At 40.3% G+C, this 20,616-nt stretch overlaps 2 protein-coding genes across 5 annotated transcripts in view; one reads left to right on the forward strand and one right to left on the reverse strand.

The window, feature by feature from the left end:
• Positions 1–4,839: 4,839 nt before the first annotated feature.
• Positions 4,840–20,405, reverse strand: LOC135879284 (OTU domain-containing protein 4-like). The gene is made up of 8 exons (XM_065405210.1): positions 20,325–20,405; positions 17,966–18,479; positions 16,940–17,023; positions 14,791–14,841; positions 9,640–9,686; positions 6,708–6,780; positions 5,970–6,051; positions 4,840–4,979 (listed from the first exon to the last, which is right to left on the reverse strand). Exons 2-8 carry the CDS (start codon positions 18,128–18,130, stop codon positions 4,840–4,842), a joined length of 642 nt encoding a protein of 213 aa, XP_065261282.1. The 5' UTR covers positions 18,131–18,479; positions 20,325–20,405.
• LOC135879283 (uncharacterized) overlaps positions 20,355–20,616 on the forward strand; it is an 88,732-nt gene continuing 88,470 nt past the window's right edge. For 2 of the 4 annotated variants that reach the window (XM_065405206.1, XM_065405207.1), the window contains exon 1: positions 20,524–20,610. The gene's annotated coding sequence lies outside the window, so the exon portion shown is untranslated. Of the gene's footprint in view, positions 20,611–20,616 lie in introns of all 4 variants that reach the window. The other 2 variants (XR_010561447.1, XR_010561448.1) reach the window with 2 other exon arrangements.

Here is a 20,616-nt window from a genome sequence, read left to right on the forward strand (position 1 = left end):
AAATTATAAGGAAAAAGACGTTGTGAGTAGTACATAAAGAACACTCAAAGAAAAGGGACGACAGATTTTTTTACCTCAGTTCCCTAAATGGCCCCCTCAAGGACTGAACTCACAACCCTGGGTTTAGCAGGCCAATGCTCAAACCACTGAGCTATCCCTCCCCCTAAGTAGTGCTATGGCAAAATGGGAGGGACAGATAGCTCAGTGGTTTGAGCATTGGCCTGCTAACCCCAGGGTTGTGAGTTCAATCCTTGAGGGGGCCACTTAAAGATCTGGGGCAAAATCAGTACTTGGTCCTGCTAGTGAAGGCAGGAGGCTGGATTCAATGACCTTTCGGGGTCCCTTCCAGCTCTATGAGATAGGTATATCTCCATATATTTTTCCTTTATTTTTTTTTTTTTTTTTTAAAAGGAAAGATTTAACCCTTGAACACCCAGCAATGTCAGCAACTGCCCCCTTGGCAATAACAGAAGTCCTGGGGGACATCAAGAAATGTTGCTTCCATGATAGTGTTAAAAATAATCAAAGGTAAACTTTAATCCCTACTACTTATTTGAATGACCCTATACAAAAAAAAAATCAAAAGATTCCCCGACAGCATTACTCTATACAGTGTTGGAGAAATCACAGCCTTCAAACCAACCTGGAATAACACTTAAAAGCAAGTAATGCATTAGAGAACAGGATAGCAACATACTGTTTTGAAAAGTATGCTCAGCTTGGTTAAAATTCTAGCATAGAACATTTTTTGACACAGATGGGACTTTATTAATGTAGTCTCACTAGGGATATTAATACCAGTCCTTTCAAAAGTTTACCTCCTGAAACAATCATTTTGTCAGTGTTTTTATTTTTTAAATAAAAACAGACATATTTCATTCTTTTGTAAAAAAAAAAAAGTCATGATACTGATTAACTCTGGTTTCTGCAGACATAATGTTTACATTCCTAAGATTAAGGAACAATAAAACGTGTATAGGCATTTTATGTGCTGAGGCTACTCACCACACTAATCACATATGTTTCACTGTTTATCCTTATCCTGTTGTCCCCATCCCACTTGTTTGTTGGGTTTTTTTGGTTTGGTTTTTAAATGCAGCTATCATTATCCTACCATATACAGAGATTGTAAAATCCCAGGAGCATGGAGAGTCTGTGTGTGTGTCCATGTGAAGTGCCTATCACAATGGGGCCCTGAATCCCAAATGGTCCCATAGGCACTACAATAATAATACAATAGAATACTGGATGCATAATGAAAATACGGTTAAGTATTACGATTTTTTCCCCACTTTGTTTTATGTCAAGATTTATTGATTTTAAGCATCCAATCACTATTTTTTCTCATCAAGAAATTCAGAAGTACGGCTGTCACTTTTCCCCTTTCCAATAACGTGATGCCTGGATATTAAAACATTTAATTAAGTTAGTACAGCATATAATAAAAAACATAAGATGAACAAACTTTCCATTACTTGCAACAGAATCCACAGGGCATGGTTAGGAACACTGCTACAGCAAAATCTCCATCTTTTTAACTCTGCTTCAGTGTCTTCTTCCTGTTTCACTTGGATATCCCCAGCGTTCTTGCCCAAAACAGCACTACTTTATTCCTAGTTAGAAACTGATTTTTTTTTTAAATAAACCATCTTATTCTACAATAAATGGCCTAAAATAAATCATAAAATTAAGACTGGGTGCAAAAGTTTGTGAGACAGGCACAAGTGTTAGTTTTTGGATGCGGACTCAGGCCCTGCAAACACTTATGCATGTGATTCAATTTAAGCACATCAACTGTCCTACTGAATGTAACTTGGGACGTTAAGCACGAGTGTCTGCAGGACTGAGGCCTTTTTGCATAATAAATTTTATCACACTTTATGCTCCCCAAGCATATCCTACTGCATCTTTATTGGCAGAGTTTCCAACTAAGGGTATTCACATAATAAATGAGCATACTCATTTAAATGTAAGCAAAAAAATTTAAATAGAAAATATTAACAATGCAGTTAAACCAAAAGCCAAGGAAAAAATTGGTCTCCAGGACACAAGGCATAGAAGTTACTATTTCAACCAACTACTTACTTTACATTTATCTCCAACTGAATATTGCATGCCAGCAGCAATGGAAAAATCCCGTTTTTGCTGATCTGTAAACAACATCAGTATATAGCAGTCAGATTACAATAATTTTCCACCTATTATAAAAATAGTTTAGGCACTGCAACAAAGAACAATCTAATTTAATTTAATTTTTGTCCCATTAGTATCTTGGGACTGAAATAACTATTTAGGCCCTGAATCTGCAAACTGACACATGTGGGCAGATCCCTGCACCTGCTCATAGCATTTTTGGGACTTCACAGAGCCCACCCTTATAGATCAGCTTGACAGAGAGGGGCTCTGGATGGGGCCTTAAATACTAACTTACCCTGTTTTGACTTTAGCCAAACTTCATATTCAACATTTCTGTAAACTGACGGATTGAGTGACTGAAGTACTTTTCTAGGCAAAAATGAGGTGGGATTTCCATTGTTCTTAAGGTGCTGTACAAAACAGAACAAAGTAGCAAGTGACCAAATACATACAGATTTACAGCCGCTCATTTAGTATCAGATCACTCACAAGTGTCAAACTGGAATGTAAAGCAGTTAGGGTACGTCTACACTTACCGGAGGGTCCGGCGGCAGGCAATCGATGTTCTGGGATCGATTTATCGTGTCTGGTTTAGACGCGATAAATCAATCCCGGATCGATCCCGGAAGTGCTCGCCGTCGACGCCGGTACTCCAGCTCGGCGAGAAGAGTACGCGGCATCGACGGGGGAGCCTGCCTGCCGCGTCTGGACCCGCGGTAAGTTCGGACTAAGGTACTTCGAATTCAGCTACGTTATTAACGTAGCTGAATTTGCGTACCTTAGTCCAAAGTGGGGGCTTAGAGGGGACCAGATGCTTATAAAAGCATTAACAGCTATGAAAGGGAATTTCCTTTCAACATACAGCAACAAAGCTAGACACTAAGCAACAGTAAGGATGGCCCCTAACCCTTGAGATTTCTAATGCAAATTTGAATATAACTTTAAGAACGATATAGTTCTCCTAATGTACCATATTTAAAAATGAAGAAACTCAAGTTACTCGAGAAACATTAACCTTTGTAAAATACAGCCAAATACAACTAAATAGGAAAGAAGTGTTAATGTAAAAATACCTTGTTGCCAGAAAGAGACTTTAATCCATTCATATCATTAACTGCAGCAGTTTTACTTCTGTAAAGAATAAGATGCTTTAAATGACGTAGTTGAAATTAGGATTCATAAACTGATCAGAAATACCTTCCATATTGTACACAAGAATTACCCCTAACCTTCATAATGAAGCTAAAAAATTTCACACTATATGCAATGGTGAATATATATTGCTCTTAGAAGCATAATTATGAAGTTCCCCAAATTGAAAGTTACTCTCTTGTTATATTCACAAATAAAATTCAGTACAGACTGTACAGTTCCAAATTAGATTTAGCAACTCACCCAGTAAAAATTTGAAACAGGAAATGTAAGTCCTTTAGATGAGACTTTAGCAATCAGGCCTGAGAGAAAACAACCCGACTCAACTGAAGAAACAAATGAGGCCATTTAATCAACTCATATTTATTACCTAGCCTGAGTCTGGTCATTCTCATTTTCCCTCATCGTCTACACCTGCTGCTATTGGAAAGTTTGCTTCCCATGAACAGAAGGGAAAAAACATCATTTGTTTCTAAGAGCAGCTGAAGGAGATCTTCTGCATTTGAACAGATTACTGCTTTCTTCATTACATAATAGCAGCTATGGCAAAATTTTAATTTCTATAAAATTAAATTCACTCTTCCTCAAAAAAAAAAAAATATAAAACTCCCTCCAGATAAATAATTAAGAAAACACACACACTAATCTCAACTTTTCCCTAAAAACAAGAAAAATAATTTTAAAATACTGCTTAACGAAAGCAGCAAAATGTATGTAATTTGTGTTGAGACAGGAGTAAGGTTACATGTACTAGCTTTCTCACATTGGTAATGAGTTTGGTGGTCTCAATCTAGTCTCAAATGACTATATGCCCTCTCAGTTACAAAAATGCCTTATTATTTAGCATCATATGCTCATAAGGATCCAAAAACTGATACATTGCAAAAGCCATGCTGCCAGGGGCTCCCCCAATTGCCCTGGGACCCCCTCCCAGTGGGCAATCCACAGAGAAGGAAGCAGCACAAGTTGAAGCAGATTCTTGTCTAAATTCTGCTCCCAGTTACACCAGTATAAATCAGGAGTAATTCCTCTGTAGTCTATGGAGATACTCACTATTTACACACATTTAAACAAGATCAGAATTTGACCTTCTTTCTGTAGTAGCTTCCTCCAGCTTCCTCCAATGATTTTCAGCATGAGGAGAATCCAACAGAGCCAGCCCCCATACCTCATTACATTCCCTCCCTCACGTATGAAGCTGGAACACTGTCAAATTCCCCATAGAGCAGCTTCTGTGGTTTGACAGGAAGAGGGGGCATGCAGCAGTGATAGACCTTCCTCTACTACAGGTGATCCAAACCTGGAATGCAGGCAAAACCACCCCTCTGATTGCAGAAGGCACCACAAAATCCTATGTAAGATCTAGTGAACAGTACAAATTTCATACTTTCATGAGCATTACAATTCACTCTCGACCTTTTTCCTCCCTCTTGTAAGTAAACTATTTTTAAAATGACACATAGTATTTTGCTCCCTGCCAGGAGCTCTACTGACTATCTAATCACTGTGAATTGCTCAACCATAATTTAATAATTAATTTTAAAATATCCCTTACTTGCAGTTGTCGTCTTCTGAATCTGAATCAGACACTTCACTGCTACCATTATTTTCCTCTGTCACACCTAGTTCCACTAGGATTTTATTCACATCAGTACAAAACACTTTTTCATACAGCAATTCATAAAGAAGAGCTGGGGGGAAAATCAGTTAGGATTTAATGACTGCAAATGAGATTTTACTCAACATCTGAGAGGTTATTTTAAATAGTGTCAAGAAAACTTTTTGAAATGTTAGGTGAAGAAGAAATGGAGTTACAATTTACAGATTATAAACACCAGATTTTTACAAGTGCAGAGCCCCTGAAGTTCCCACTGATTTCAACTGTGGGGACTCAGCACTACTAAAAACTAAGCCCTCAGCTCTTTGGGATAGTGACTTTGACCCCAATCGTGCAATTGGATGGGCATGCACACTGTGCTCGATTGAAGAATCAAGGCCTATGTCTGTAGAGTGCCTGGCACAATGGGCCCTCATACCTGACAGAGGACTTTGGGCACTACTGCAACAATAAAAAATAAACATCCAGTAAAAAAAGACAAAAAAGTTTATTTTACTTAGGGCCTAACCCTTCAATTCTCATTCATGCTCATTAACACACCTGACTTCAGTGGAAATTCAGACATGCAAGAACTCCAAGATTAACACTGACAAACTTTCTCTTATTGTTTAGAGTACAGATATAAAACTGGCATTGTGGCCAAGTGATAATGCAATTACTGTGAATTAGGAGGTTGAAGTCTCAATGATAGAATATCCAGGCCCAATAAAGAGGAACTAAGCTATCCTTTTCTATTTCTTTTGCATTTAGCTTTACAAATCATAAATACTGGTCTCTCTCTTTCCTTTACTATACGCAATCAATTTCATCATGCCTCAAAAGATGACAAGATCATAATCCAAATCTCTGGTCTGGATGATGCAGCCTTTGTTGACTAGTTCTACATGAGTTGAAAACCACATCACTACAATGGTAGGTTTAGGTACAACTATACTTTAAGCAAAGGAAAAGAGCTCTAGATGAAGATTTGTTAATAGTGCAAAACAAATAGCAATCACTCTTTTGGGCCTTTGGTGAAACCATATACTTTACTGCAAAACTTACCAACCAAAATAGTACTTACATTGGCACAAAGCAGCTCTTTCTGTATACTCTATAGGATAAACAATATCATAGTGATTTCCATTTGAAAAACACAGTAGTACCTAGAGAAGAGGAGAGAAAGGATATTTAAACAAGTGATTTGTCATGTGATCATTTTATAAAGTTAACAGCATCTTTTTTAATGCAATTCTATGTGCCCACATACTGTGCTGCAAAATTTTCAGGGCTTCATAATCACTAGAGAGAAAAAAGCTACTACAATTTTCTGTGGATATATACTGGATCTAGTCAACTAGAAAAATTCTGCTAATACAGAAAAATGTATGTAAGAGGTTTGATTTGTAGCAGAAAATTTGATGTTATAAACATGTACAATAATAAGGAATTTAAGACCCCTTTTTAAATAAACCAACTACATATTAGTACCTAACAATAGCTACCAAATATAACATACAACATATTACAATATGAGTTATTTCTGTAGACATAAGTTATTATTTCACTCTATTGTTCCATTAAATGTCCAAAACTAGGGGCCACACTGTTTTATAAATTTTATTGTTGTTTCATTTTTCATTACAAAGAGAAGACTGTTGTGACATTCTCAAACTGTAACAAGTCCTAGGCTATTAAAAATATATATTACTTGTGTATTGAGTAATGAGAACTGTGATTACCTATATGCTTTAAGAACATTTTAATTGATAATTGCATCTTATATTAGTCATAAAAATATTTTTGTTTGGTTTTGTTTTACCTTGTCAGGAAAGTCATTTTCAGTTACACGTGAAGGAGAAGCATTTGGTTCCTGATATATTATAAAATCCTTCCTAGAAAAAACAAGAATTCAAGTGAAAATATATTCAGAGTGAGAATTCAAGTGAAAATTCAAGGACTATCTACGCATAAAAAAAAAAAAGGACTCCTTAAAAAAATAAAAAAGAATAGTGATTAACATCAGTATAAGCAGAGCTAGTAAAAAAATGGGCTTATTTGCCACAGAAAATTTTGATTTTCTCAGCAGAAATTCAAATACCAAAATATTTTGGAACTCCTGGTGCAGTACCTCATGGGAGCTGTAGTTTGGTTGTCTCGTGTTCTTATTTTCCTCTATAGGCCAAGCTCTCTGGTTGAACTACATCTCTTATGGTGCGCTATGGTCCTTCACCCCCCTGGAGAGGGAAAGCAGTGCATCATGGGGATCCTAGGCCATGGTACGTCTTGGGGAAACCCAGGCCATAGAGGACAATGGGGTCATGAGGCAACTGAACTATAACTTCCATGCAGTACCACAGCAGTATTTCTAAGTCAAAATGTGTCAGTTTTCAGGTTAAAAAAACAAAAACAAACCCACACACACCATGGAAACTAGGCACTAAAGAAAAACAAACAAAACAAAAAACCTCAATTTTCTGCCCAAAAACACATTCAGAGAATTTCGACCAGCCCAAAGTACAAGTGAACCTTGCAGATTGATACAATACTATTCCTCTAAAGAATTAACATGATATATAAATCCATTACACACAGTTAACACATCTCTCTGTATGAAACCAGTAAAAGTTACACTTGGAAACATCAGACCATAAAATTCAGTGTTATAAATATCAAAGCATTAACAATCTCGACAAATGCAGAAGGTAGTTTAAGTCAGGATGTTTCTCCCTTTCTCTCCCAAGTAACTATTCAAAATTCTCATAGAACTTCTCACTCCACTAGTTTACAATGGTTAAAGTACTATAGTCAAGAAGTAAAAATAACAGTGTAATTTTGTTTCATTTCTTGTCAAATGGCTAATGAAATATGGTAACCAGTTGCAACTCATTTGTTGCTTTGCATACAAATAATAATATATTAACGGGCATGGAGACTGGGCTGCTTCCTTATTCCTATAACAGAGTTGAAGCACATTGGTGAGGCAACATAAGGAAGCTTTGACTATCCGTGCCACAGTGAACTGTTGTGCAGTTCGAGGATTTCCATCTCCAAAGCTGTCAACCCAGCATGCTGCATGAGCACTGAGATTCATCTTTTACAAAGGCATGTGTTGCCAAGTAGATGTTGCACAAATGCAGGGATGGCTTTTCAAGCGGAAATAATTCTGCCATATCATACTTAGAAGGATTCAACACAAACACACAAAAAGCCTATTCCATATTATAACTTAGCATATTCCAAATTTGCATTAAAAAAAAAAAATTATTTTATTACCTTAAAAAGTAGCACATAAAATGTCAAATGTGATACAAACTAACAAGAACTGGAAAATTCAAGTTAAAACCCACATGCTATCTTATTTGCCTTTTCTATTCCACAAGAGCATGAGTGAAAGAGAATATCAATCTTCACTTTTCATTTCCAAGTTATCAATCTCTGTCATCATAATCTTAACTTTATTTTAATCATTATCTTTGTATTTATCCTTTGGATAAAATTCCCACCTATTTTAATTCTTTGTTCAGTAATCACTATTGTTTTTCAATTTCTTCGTCTCCTAGGCTAATCAGAAACACTAATAAACTCTGCAAGATTAAGTCATGTGTTCATAGGTAAATTTTTAGAGACAGAAAAATATTCTAAAAACAAATCTAGAAGAAATAGTTTGGAAAGGAAAAATGTATTCTAAATCTCTTGATTGTTAAGTTCTTCTGTCTTTCAGGGGAGCCATCTCTTTTCTGGAGATCTAGAAAAAATTACCAGACACCAGCCAACAAAAGGTCAGTAACAAAGGCTGCAGTGGAGCACAAACTGGTCTGGTCTTCCATTTTTTTCTTGACTAGTGGCTGGCAAGAGTAGCCTGTCATCCCTCCCTATGCCTTGAAATTTATACCTCCTCTTGTTTCCATTTCTTCTCTCAGAAAGGGGGAAGGGAAACACGATTTTTCCTCCCACCTCTTCCAGAAAGAGGAGGTGGTGGGTTTCCCCTCTAAACATGCCATTGCCTCTGCTACTGCCCCTTTCCCAGTAGGGGTGCAAAACTGAAAAGATTCTTGCATTTTTCACTCTGCAGGGAAATACAAGCACCACACTCCTCCCACCACTTGCTAATGAGAAGAGGAAGTTCCCTTATATGTGTCTGTCTTGGTGTTTAATTACCACTTGGGGTCCTGGATGCAAATATATCCTGCCTTCAAAGCAATTTATCTATTTTTATTTCACCACCAGACTTCCCCCTCCAGCTATGAGGGCTGGTAAGTGGTTCTGCCTAGAGATGCAAGTCCAGATTTAGTCCTGGTGCAAGCAAATGAAATGACTGACTTCAATGGAGTTGTGCCTGTCTACACTAGCGCTAAATTTGGCCCATAACTAGCCAGCAAAAAGTAATGAAGCAACAAGACCACCAGCAGCCTGTCCTTAGAGATTAAATATGACCACTTCAATCATCTTTCATCTGTCCAGAGCTCATGGCTTTAAAACTGAGTCTCACTGACAGCCTAAAATATAAACTGCATAGAACCTCACACAAAGTAACATGCAACTTCATGCACCTAAAGCTCACCTAAGTACTTTGAAAGTAATATTTCATTGACAGTTTGGTTTTTCAACATGAATGTTCCATTATTTTAAGAGCTAATATTTCAATTAATGTTTAAATTAGCCAAATACTTTATATAAGCACCTGATTAATTGAAATAGGTTACATTTTTCCCATTATATGACTCATTAAATAGTATTCAAATTTTGCTTACTTGTACATAAGAGAAAGGGCACTTATTTCCACTTGTCCAACCCACTCCTGTATTGAAAAAGTAAAACAAAGAAATTCTTTCAAATAAACTGAAGTTTTATTGCACATTTGGATAAACAAAAACAAAAAAAATCACTACCATGAGATAATACGTAACATTCTAAGCCTGGATTTCAGCCAAAGGTTTTACTTTGTGTAGTCACACTCATTTTGGAATATGGAACAGCAAAATCATAGATTTTGTAACTTGGAATAGTGTATAGAAGCGGTTTTTCATAGTTGTTCTCTACTCAAATTTAGAGAATGAAAGTTCATCATGCATAAGAGAATGTAATCTGGCATCAAAATGTAATAAAAATAAAGTTGTAAAGGTATGTCAACCTAGGCAAGCAGTGGGTAAAATTTTGAAAACTGACTTTGAAGCCTACCTCCCACTAAACAAAGTCTATTAGGTGCTTTTGAAAATTTTACCCAATACCTTTAAACTGTCCTTGCAGGTCTTAAATTAAAGTAAGAGAAACAGGCCTAAATAAGCACCCATTCTGAGAGGTGTCGTACTGTTATTTCTAAATACAATGGGGCACGAAGATATTATGGCCTAGACAGTGCGAAAATCTTTGCCTTTTACCCTGAAAGATCTTTTGTTTCCTAACCAATTATTACTGCCACTGAGAGGTGGGAAAGAGGACAGACAACTTATTGTATATATCATAGCCAATTATTGCCCACTTGCTATTGCTGCATACATTCACCTATAAGTATCACAGTGAGATAAGAATCTGCTGTCTTCCATCCCTGCCCCTTAAAGTAATCAGCAAGAAGAAAGAGTACATGATTTAACAGGACTTTGGAGTGGAGCCCAGAGCTGGAGCAGCTCCGGAGCAGTGGAGCTGCAGGTTTTTGCCTGGAGCTGGAGTGGAGCCAGAGCACAGCTCCAAAGCCCTGCATGATTATTACCCTAAAGATAAGAAAATCATGTCCAGCAGTGTTTAACTAGTAGTTTCATTTCATTTTTCCCTGCTATGCCTTTTTTCTTTTTTTATAGATGTTCTAAATTCAGTATCATATGAACATGCTTTAAAAAGCATAATGTAATAGGAATTCACATAACGTCCATTTGTAAAATTTGTTCCCATCTAGTGTAACTGCAGATGTGGGCGATCTTACCACAGCCACACGGGATGTAAAGAGGATTAAATCGTACTCTCCACCTACAAACCATTTGTCCATCCAGTCTGGTATCTTGTTTACAAGCATCAAGATGCTTCAGAAGAAAGTATAAATCACCCATACTGGACAATTAGGCTACGTCTTCACTACCCGCCTGAATCGGCGGGTAGAAATCGATCTCTCGGGGATCGAATTATCGCGTCTCGTTGGGACGCGACAATCGATCCCCAAATCGACACTTGTACTCCACCAGCGCAGGTAGGAGTAAGCACCGTCGACGGGGGGAGCCGCGGAGGTCGATTTGCCGCTGTCCTCACAGCGGGGTAAGTCGGCTCGGATACGTCGAATTCAGCTAAGCTATTCGCGTAGCTGAATTTGCGTATCTTAAATCGACACCCCCCCCAGTGAGGACATAGCCTTACACAATATTGCTGCCTATGTAGGCAGGGAAGAGTCTTCCTAACTCCAGGCAGTTAGGACATGATCCACGTCCATTAAAATCAATGAAAAGACTAACATGGACTTCAGTGAGTGTTGGATCAGGCATTTAGGGGCCTACTCTCCTGCAGTGCAATAGTTGACATCCCTAGTAAAATGTGTTCCTATCTAGTGTAACTGCAGCTTGAGGGTGATTTTACCAGAGCCAGACAGGATGTAAAGACGATTAAATCGTACTCTCCACCTTCAATCCCCTGTACAGCATCCCTGGACCTTGGGTCCATGTGAAAGAGGGACAGTAGATTCTGTGCAGCCATTACTTCCCTGCCACAAATAACTGGAGAGGGGGCACATTTGGACTTCAGTAAGTTACCAACTTCCACAATTCCCTACCCAATGCAAGAGGAAAGCAGAGAAGCAATTCTGACACTCCAATATTTTCCAGTGAGAAACTTTATCAAAGCCTTTTTGAAAGTCCAAATTAATTCTAATGGCTCTCTTTAATCCACCCTTGATTATTCCTTCAACAAATCTGAACAGGTTACCAAGATTCTCCTTTAGAGAAGTAATATCAGAGCAACCTGGCACTCAAAACCCACATTTTAAATTCTGTTCTTTAATGTAGTTATTAGGAAAGGTAGTGGAATGAGTGTCCTGGAATTCAAGTCTTCTGTTTAATCAAATTCCAAGTAAGACACAGAAAACAAACACAAGCTTCTTCACAATGACTGGTGGAGTGCCTTAATGCTTAACTGGAGGGATCATTTCAGAGATAACCATGTAGTTCAGGTTTCCCTGTTGAGTCACTCCCTTGGCTTATCTGCAGAGATTGCCAACAAAAACAACAATCATTGTTCCGTGGTGTTATTTTTATGTGTATATCTATCCAAGCCCTAAGAAGTGAAAGTTGCTCTATTCATTACCACTCTAATGCATTGTCCAATAACTCTCACACATGACATGTGACTGGACCTTTAGTTTTTCTTCTAAAGTTTAATTTCATACTAAACCAAATCAACTGAAATTGATTTAGGACTGAGAGCTGAAAAGGTATGCAGACAGAGTTGGCACCAGGGTTTGTTGCAGGACAACAAAATGCCACTATCCATCACCTACAGCCCCCAACTAAAACCTCTCCAGCGCATCATCAAGGATCTACAACCTATCCTGAAGGACGATGCCGAAGGGTACGTCTTCACTACCCGCCGGATTGGCGGGTAGTAATCAATCTATTGGGGATTGATTTATCGCGTCTTGTCTAGACGCGATAAATCGATCCCCGAACGCGCTCCCCGTCGACTCTGGAACTCCACCAAAGAAAGAGGCAGAAGCGGAGTCGACAGGGGAGCCGTGGCCGTCGATCCCGCGCTGTGAGGACGCGAGGTAAATCGATCTAAGATACGTCGACTTCAACTACTCTTTTCTCGTAGCTGAAGTTGCGTATCTTAGATCGATCCCCCCCCCCGCCCCGTAGTGTAGACCAGCCCTTACTCTCACAGACCTTGGGAGACAGGCCAGTCCTCGCTTACAGACAGTCCCCCAACCTGAAGCAAATACTCACCAGCAACCACACACCACACAACAAAAACACTAACCCAGGAACCAAACCCTGTAACAAACCCCGGTGCCAACTCTGTCCGCATATCTATTCAAGGGACACCATCATAAGACCTAACCACATCAGCCACACCATCAAGGGCTTGTTCACCTGCACATCTACCAATGTGATATATGCCATCAAGTGCCAGCAATGTCCCTCTGCCATGTACACTGACCAAACTGGACAGTCTCTACGCAAAAGAATAAATAGACACAAATCTGACATCAGGAATTATAACATTCAAAAACCAGTAGGAGAACACCTCCCTGGTCACTCAATAACAGTGACAATTAAAAGTGGCAATTTTTCAACAAAAAACCTTCAAAACCAGACTCCAACGTGAAACTGCAGAACTGGAATTAATTTGCAAACTAGACACCATCAAATTAGGCCTGAAAAAAGACTGGGAGTGGATGGGTCATTACAAAAACTAATTTCCCCCATACTAATTTCCCCCTACTGTTACTCACACCTTCTTGTCAACTGTTTGAAATGGGCCACCCTCATTACCACTATAAAAGTGATTTTTCCTCCCTTGGTATTCTACTGTTAATCGTTAGACTGACCCCCCACTTGATAAGGCAATTCCCATCTTTTCATGTACTATGTATATATACACCTGCTACTGTATTTTCCACTCCGTGCATCTGATGAAGTTGGTTCTAGCCCACGAAAACTTATGCCCAAATAAATTTGTTAGTCTCTCAGGTGCCACAAGGACTCCTCGTTTTTGTTGATACAGATTAACAGCTGCCACTCTGAAATCTAGTAATGTAGTTACTGCACACTTTCTTTTTATTTTGTTTTCCTATACTCTGGAGAGTTCAACATCAGATTTTCAAAAAACAAATCTCCTCACCTCTGTTAGCACCTTAGATAACAAACAGAGAATTTCCATTTAGGTTTTTAATTTACCACTTGTACTTCCTTAAGCTTGTATAAAGAAAACTGGTCAGTTTCATTTTCTGATGCTTGTCCACTAGCACAAGGCAGCAAGGTTTGGGTTTTAAAAGAATATTTAAAATCAAAACAAAAAACAACACAACTGTTTTGGTTCATTTTTAAAATATATGTTTCCCTTTCAGGGTAACATAGCAATTGTACTGTAGGTAAGTTAATACTCCCTGGAACAGCAGTCTCTCTCACTCCATAGGTGTCACACACCATCAAGAGAGATACATCATGTGGGAAGCAGAGGCCTAGCACCTGTGCCAACTGTGGTACCATTGCTGGTGGTGGTGACAGAGACTATGACAGAAGAAAAAAAGGAAATGCAGCCAGAGACTGAAACAAAAACTGCTTAAGAAACCATGGTCCTCTTCTTCCATACACTGTTGTCATACCACACAAAAAGAAAACAAATACAGAAGTGAGCATCTAGCCCAGGGGTCGGCAACGTTTGGCACGCGGCTCGCCAGAGTAAGCACCCTGGCGGGCCGGGCCAACTTATTTACCTGCTGACGCGGCAGGTTCGGCCGATCGCGGCCCCCACTGGCCGCGGTTCACCATCTCGGGCCAATGGGGGCGGCGGGAAGCCGCGGCCAGCACATCCCTCGCCCGCGCCGCTTCCCGCCGCCCCCATTGGCCCAGGACGGCGAACCGCAGCCAGTGGGGGCCACGATCGGCCAAACCTGCTGCGTCAGCAGGTAAATAAACTGGCCCAGCCCGCCAGGGTGCTTACCCTGGCGAGCCGCGTGCCAAACGTTGCCAACCCCTGATCTAACCACATGTAATTTTATGATCTTTCAAAACTGTCATTTCTGAAAGAGAATTTTTTTCAAATAAATTCAAACTCCAAAACAGTGTATGTATATATCAAATGTGTCTGTACACACATTCTATATATCCGCATATAATGCACTGAGATATCTTAAACTAATTTCAGTCAACCAAAATAAATAGATATTATATTCTATAATGCAAGTTTAATTAAGTAATACATACCTGTGGGTTTTCCAAACATTTTAAATACTCTTCAAATGGCCCCTCTATAAACTGTAAAAATATGACAGCAAGTGGTTTATTAGATTATTAATTACCATAATACCTAAGAGCCCTAGTCATGGACCAGGACCCCACAATCCTAGAACAAAAAGATGGTCCCTACCCCAAAGACCTTACAGACTAAGCACAAGACAAGAAGCAACAGAGGGATACTGAGAGACAGATGTAGGAGTACAAAGAAACAATGAGACAATATTGGTCAGCAGGATAGGTAGAGGTCTCAGCATACCAAAGTCTAACTGTTGTCAAGTTTTTTGTAAGCATATTGGCAAAGGAGAGTTTAAGAAGAACAATGAGGAAGATCCATGAATGTCTGCAAGGAGCAGCTCCCAAGCACATGGGGCAGGATGGGAGAAAGCATAAAGGTATTTGTTTGAAAATTGAACAAATGGGCAATGGAACCTTTGTTTTTAAGTGTTACCACTGGGGACCTTTACACATCAATAACAGCATGAACAGAGTGTACTCTTTCCTGCACTGACCTATCATAATAAGTTATCAAATATTTCTCAAATGTAAATGAACTGTAAATGCCACTGACACCACCTTTAATTACAATAATCAAATGCTACTATGCTCCATGATTTTTTTCATGCTCCATGATTTTTTTCAGGGATTTGCAATTACAGAATTTACATCCACAGACATGTCATTCCTTATAAAACTATAAACTGCTTGTAAGAATTAGACTGTAGGCCCCTTACTGAGGATCTTTGTTTCTTACATGTTTGAAAAACTCCATGGAACAGGATCATACCACATAATAAAATTAAAAAGTCACTTAAAAATCCATTAATATCAATGACATCTTATTAATCAAATCTCAGCCGTAGTCATGGTAAAAATCTAATACTCATCAAAATGTGAGAATTTACTTACATAATTATATCATGACTGCTATAAAGTAAGTGGTAATACTCTTCAGCAATCTATTAATAGTCTGGAGCAATACCACAGAAAACCTACGGCTCAATAGCTTTTTATTTTAGTATGGTAAATACACATTTTTTAAAAGAGTCGGGGGGGGGGGGGCACTTCCAAGAAATGTAGATCTTCCAATAAGCTCACGGAGTCTAGTTATTAGTTGTAAAGAAAGGTATAATGAACGGTGTTAGAAAAATAGATATTATATGTTTAACAATGTTACAAGAAAACGTAAAGCAAATTTTTCTGCTTTCTGTATATGTTTTGTTGGCACAGCTCTCAAATCTGCTAAAAAAAACCTTCAAAGGTTGCAAAAAAAAAAAAAAAAAAATCATAAAGATGGTTTGTGCCTTATCTTCCATAGATTCTTGGTCTGTGTAGATAATGAGGCAAACATGATTGTGATTTACTAGCCGGGTGTGGAACTCCCTAGTAAGACAGACTAGGGAGGATGGATACTGACTGTAGAAAAATAGCCAAATAGCAACTCCAAGGCCACAAGAAACAGATACGTAAGAATAAGACAACTGTTTTAAGAAATAATGGAACACATTAAAGCATGGAAAAGATGGTTGGATTGAGTAAGGAGGAGGGTAGCACAGGTTAAAAAAAAAAAAAAGTTGGCATCTTCTTATCTATTAGAGTTCTAGCAGAATAAGTAATAATGTATTAGAAGGATTTGGGGTGAGTTATGATATATGTATGACAATATACTTAGAATAGAATATTCAAAGATACAGTAGCTTTAATAACTTGTGCCTGAATGATGTTACAAGATATAAAGAATTTGTATATAACAAAGGGGGTGGGGGGAGGGTAAATGCAGAACATTCACCAGATCCAACCTGATGACAGAAAGCCTGCTGGCACCCCAAGACTGGATAACTGATCATTACTCTATCCTGCTCTGTTTTATTTATGCTTCATTAAGGTAGTGGGATACTGCCCTAAAATTTTCTTACTAGTTAAGCTTGGTAATTGGTGGGTGGAAAGCACAGTCCACCCAACATAGTTAACAAGCAGCAATTCCTTTTTAGGGTCACTTGCTTTATACACCTACCTAGGTAGAATCTAGTTATTAGAAACCCTGCTACAAAACAGCAGGGCAGAGCTAGGAAAATAAAGAGAAAGAAAATACTTAGGAAGAAAAACGGCATTTACTCACCGCTTCAAATTTTTCTCTGTTTTTCCGAATGTAATTTATACAAGCGTTCCTAACATCAATATGCCGAGATTGTGAGTGTAACACCTACAGAGAGAGGGGGGGAAGGAAGAGAGAAGCTGCGGTTTCTTAAGACTCTTGATGGAAGTTAATGATTGGATGATGTAATGAATATAAGTTAAATGTGAGCTTGGAAAGAATCAATTTGGATGAATATTTATTTCAGAACTGACAACTGTACAAAATTAAATTGGCTACTTATTTAAAATTAAATGACAAGTAAAAATTTACAGTAAATTTAGAAAATATTTAATATGAAATGAATATTTATTGACAGAATTGACAGCGTAGTAGTTGTCCATCAGACTTTGTTTCCCCCTTTTCCTGTATCATCACCTTAAAAGAAAACTCCCACTATCAGAATAACTTTAAACAAAGAATTAGAGTCCAAATTTTAGTTTAGTGGAAGAAAAATTATGTGAGTAATGTACCAACACTCAAAATGAGCAGGAAACCTGGGTCAGAATCTGCAGCACTAGTCCTCCCACTGCTATTTGTATGTAAGACACTTTTTTCAAAATGCTATTTCAATGAAGTGAGGGGGAAAGTGTGACATGAAGATACGATCATCTTACTCCAAAACTTCAGCAAACTCATTCACACAATCTAAAGCAGGGAAGGGCTTTAAAGCACTTTCCTGGATGGTTTTCATACCAGGTGGCTAATCCCAGTTTTCACTAATTTTACACTAAAAATGTACTGCTGGGGGGGTGGGGGGGGGGGAGGGAAGGTTTCAAAACTTCAACCTAAATTCCCTAGTTGGAACAGGAAGATTGTGCACACATACCAATATGTCGAATTCCTCCCTCTCTGAGATGTGGTGCTTTCCCGTGGCAAAATTAGTGTTCCTTTAATCCCCACTCGCCCGTTTTTCACCCTCATCATTAACACCCACTAATGGGATCCATTTCCTCCAGATATCGCCATCGTTACAGTGCTTCTGGTTACTTAAATTAAATAACTACTTACCTGCTCGGCCACAGCCCTGAAAAGACAGGATCCATCCTTGGCAACCCGCTTTCTATATAAACCCTGAGATCGCAAGTAACTGTCCATAGAAGCGTCCCCAGGAGCCTCCACACCGCTGCTGGGATGACTCTGCTCCCCGCCATCTGGCTTGCAAGCAGCCTCCATATTTACTGCTTAATACTGCAAAGAATCCTAGCCCCACATGTCAAGACTGCCCCACGGGTAGGTAAAGGAAACCGCCGCAGCCGGTGGGGGTGAAGAGCGCTTCCCTCCGCAGCAATCGGGACAGCAGCAGCAGCAGGAACAGCAGCTGGCCTTACGTTGTCAAATTGCATGTGGGACTCATGGGCGGATTTTTACTGCATAATCTGGCTTGTTAGCTCCTTAAAGAGAGTCGCTTTCTGGCCTCCCTAGAGGGCCCGACAGCTGCTCCTGGAAAGTAACTCGAGGGGTCCAGAACCGACCCCTTCTTCAGGGCGATGATTACTGCTGGCTCCTCTTGTACACACCCAAGCTGCAAGGCGGAAAACAAAAGAGAAAGGGCATGTGCTGCTACTACTACTACTGCCAAGAAATGGTAACCTACAGTTTGTTTTCACTTTCAAACCGCTGCCAGAGATGTTACTGGGAGTTGTAGTTCTACAGAAGCAGGAAGTAGAAGCACAGTGGTTGAGGAGGAGAATCCTTCCGAGCCAGAAAGGCTCCTGTAGGAAGGGGGAGAGAAGGGACCTACTTGGTATGAGGTCAGCAAGCAGCCCTGGCATGACGTGCAGAGACAGCATACAATCCCCCTTTCCGATGCAAAACGCTTACACCAGTAAGCGAACTAGATTTTCGTATCAAACTCCTACCGCCCTCTTTCTAAATACTTAACTAGGACTCTAGTTTCAGTATCAGGTCTAGCAAGCTGCCTAGTGCACTTGAGGTTTCGATTCTTTTTGTTACTCCTCCCACATTAGTGCTGGGAGCTGTTTGTGTCGTTTCACAGGCATGTATCTTGTAGCACAGAGACTTTTTTCCTTGCCTAGTTTCTGCCTTGCTTTTTACAGCAAAACGCTGCTGGGACTTCCATGGACATGATTATCAGATAAATCAGAAATGCAATATGCGTCTCGGGCGTTGTCATACAAGCTGGGTACAGTTCCTCAGCTAAACTCCATTACAATTAAATGGTTTAAATTTCATATGGCATTTCACAAGTCTTTTATTTAAAAAAAAATAGAGCAGAAGCAAGACAATTGGAAAGGTCAATTTTCTTTTCAGTTCTATAACTAGTATACGGTAGCATAGTTGAAGAGTAAGTATTATATCAGTTAACCTGCAATGTCAACAATTAGTGATATTCCAAGTCGGGTGCTCTCAAAAAGCAGTGCAAAACAGTCAGTCCTCTACCAAAAGGGTACGTTGCATTTTTGCTATATTGTACTCTTACATTTTAACTGGCTTGAGGCCTAGCAAATTACAATAACAACCCATAAAGTTCCTTGGGCACTCCTCCCATTTTATTTGGCATTCTTCAGGCCCAGTATCCTACCTTTCTTCCTTTTTTCATTCTCCTGAAGTGTTTTCACTCACATTCGAGCTTTGCCTTAAGGAAAGGCAAATCCTAGCCAGCAAATCATCATCTTAGTGGTATAGAGACCAATAAAAATATTTGAGAACACTGGGGGTCACAAGAAACAGAAGCAGCTCTGGAGTCACAAACGTGGCAAGGTATACTACAGTCAATAGGAATAAGTAGATGCACTGACCCAGAACAGCCAGACCATCCAAGTTTCAGTTTCACTAGGCTTGCAATCCATCGAACTAGGCACCAAGGCCAATAAACCCTGTCTGCTGCGGGACCATGCAAGCAGCAGCCCGGTCTCCCTACAACGGGAGGCCTCTGAACTGAATTAACTTAACGCTGGAGTACCCAGCAGACACAGCGGCGCGAGGGACACAACACCGGCTGAAACACTGTGACACCCCAAAAAAGACACACGACTACACTCTGCTTTATTGGTCAGAGAGGCCACCCGCTCCCCGACGGGCCTGGGCCGCTCTAGAAAAGCGCCCGGCTCTGCCTGCAGCGATCGCTGAGGTTGAAAGCGCGGCTGTACGCTGTGGCGAGGGGTAAGGGTGTTAGGCCTGGGACACAGACGGAGCGCGGGAGACGCGGCGGCCGGGCTAGCGGGGGTATCCCCGCAGCGGGCCGGGCGGCTGGTGCCGTGTGTGTCACTGCGGGGCCCTGGCCGCACTCAGCAGCAGCAGGACCCGCATGCGGGCGGAGGGGGGGCGGCCCCAGCTGCGGGGAGCCGCTGGGCGAGGCGCTGGCTCCAGCCCCCTGAATTGCCCCTGCGCAGTGACTGGCACTTACCGAGGGAGAGGCGGGCGCAGCAGGCTCGGACTCTCCCTTCCTCCTCCCCTCGCGAGGGCTCCTGGCTAGCGGCGGCGGCGCAACCACTTCAATCTCCCGCGTCGCCTTCCTATGATGCTGCCGGCACCCCTGTCGCCTGCTGTTGGTTTGTTCCACCGGTCACACCTGTGCTGGTGGCTGTAGCTTGCACCATGGGTCTGCGGGGCGCGGTGGCAAGTCGAGTTGTTCCCCTGTAAGCGTCGGGAAGTGGGGTGTTTCACACGCACCCCCACGGAAGCAGCTAATGGTACAA

This window comes from Emys orbicularis, chromosome 5 (assembly GCF_028017835.1).
Source record: "Emys orbicularis isolate rEmyOrb1 chromosome 5, rEmyOrb1.hap1, whole genome shotgun sequence".
NCBI classification, from domain to species: Eukaryota; Metazoa; Chordata; order Testudines; family Emydidae; genus Emys; species Emys orbicularis.

Coding starts and splice junctions, on each gene's coding strand:
- LOC135879284 (XM_065405210.1), bottom strand. CDS start 18,130: ATGGAGGCTGCTTGCAAGCCAGATGGCGGGGAGCAGAGTCATCCCAGC. Junction 17,024..17,965: donor TCAGGGCTGTGGCCGAGCAG/GTAAGTAGTTAT, acceptor CTCTCTCTGTAG/GTGTTACACTCACAATCTCG. Junction 14,842..16,939: donor ACAGAGAAAAATTTGAAGCG/GTGAGTAAATGC, acceptor ATATTTTTACAG/TTTATAGAGGGGCCATTTGA.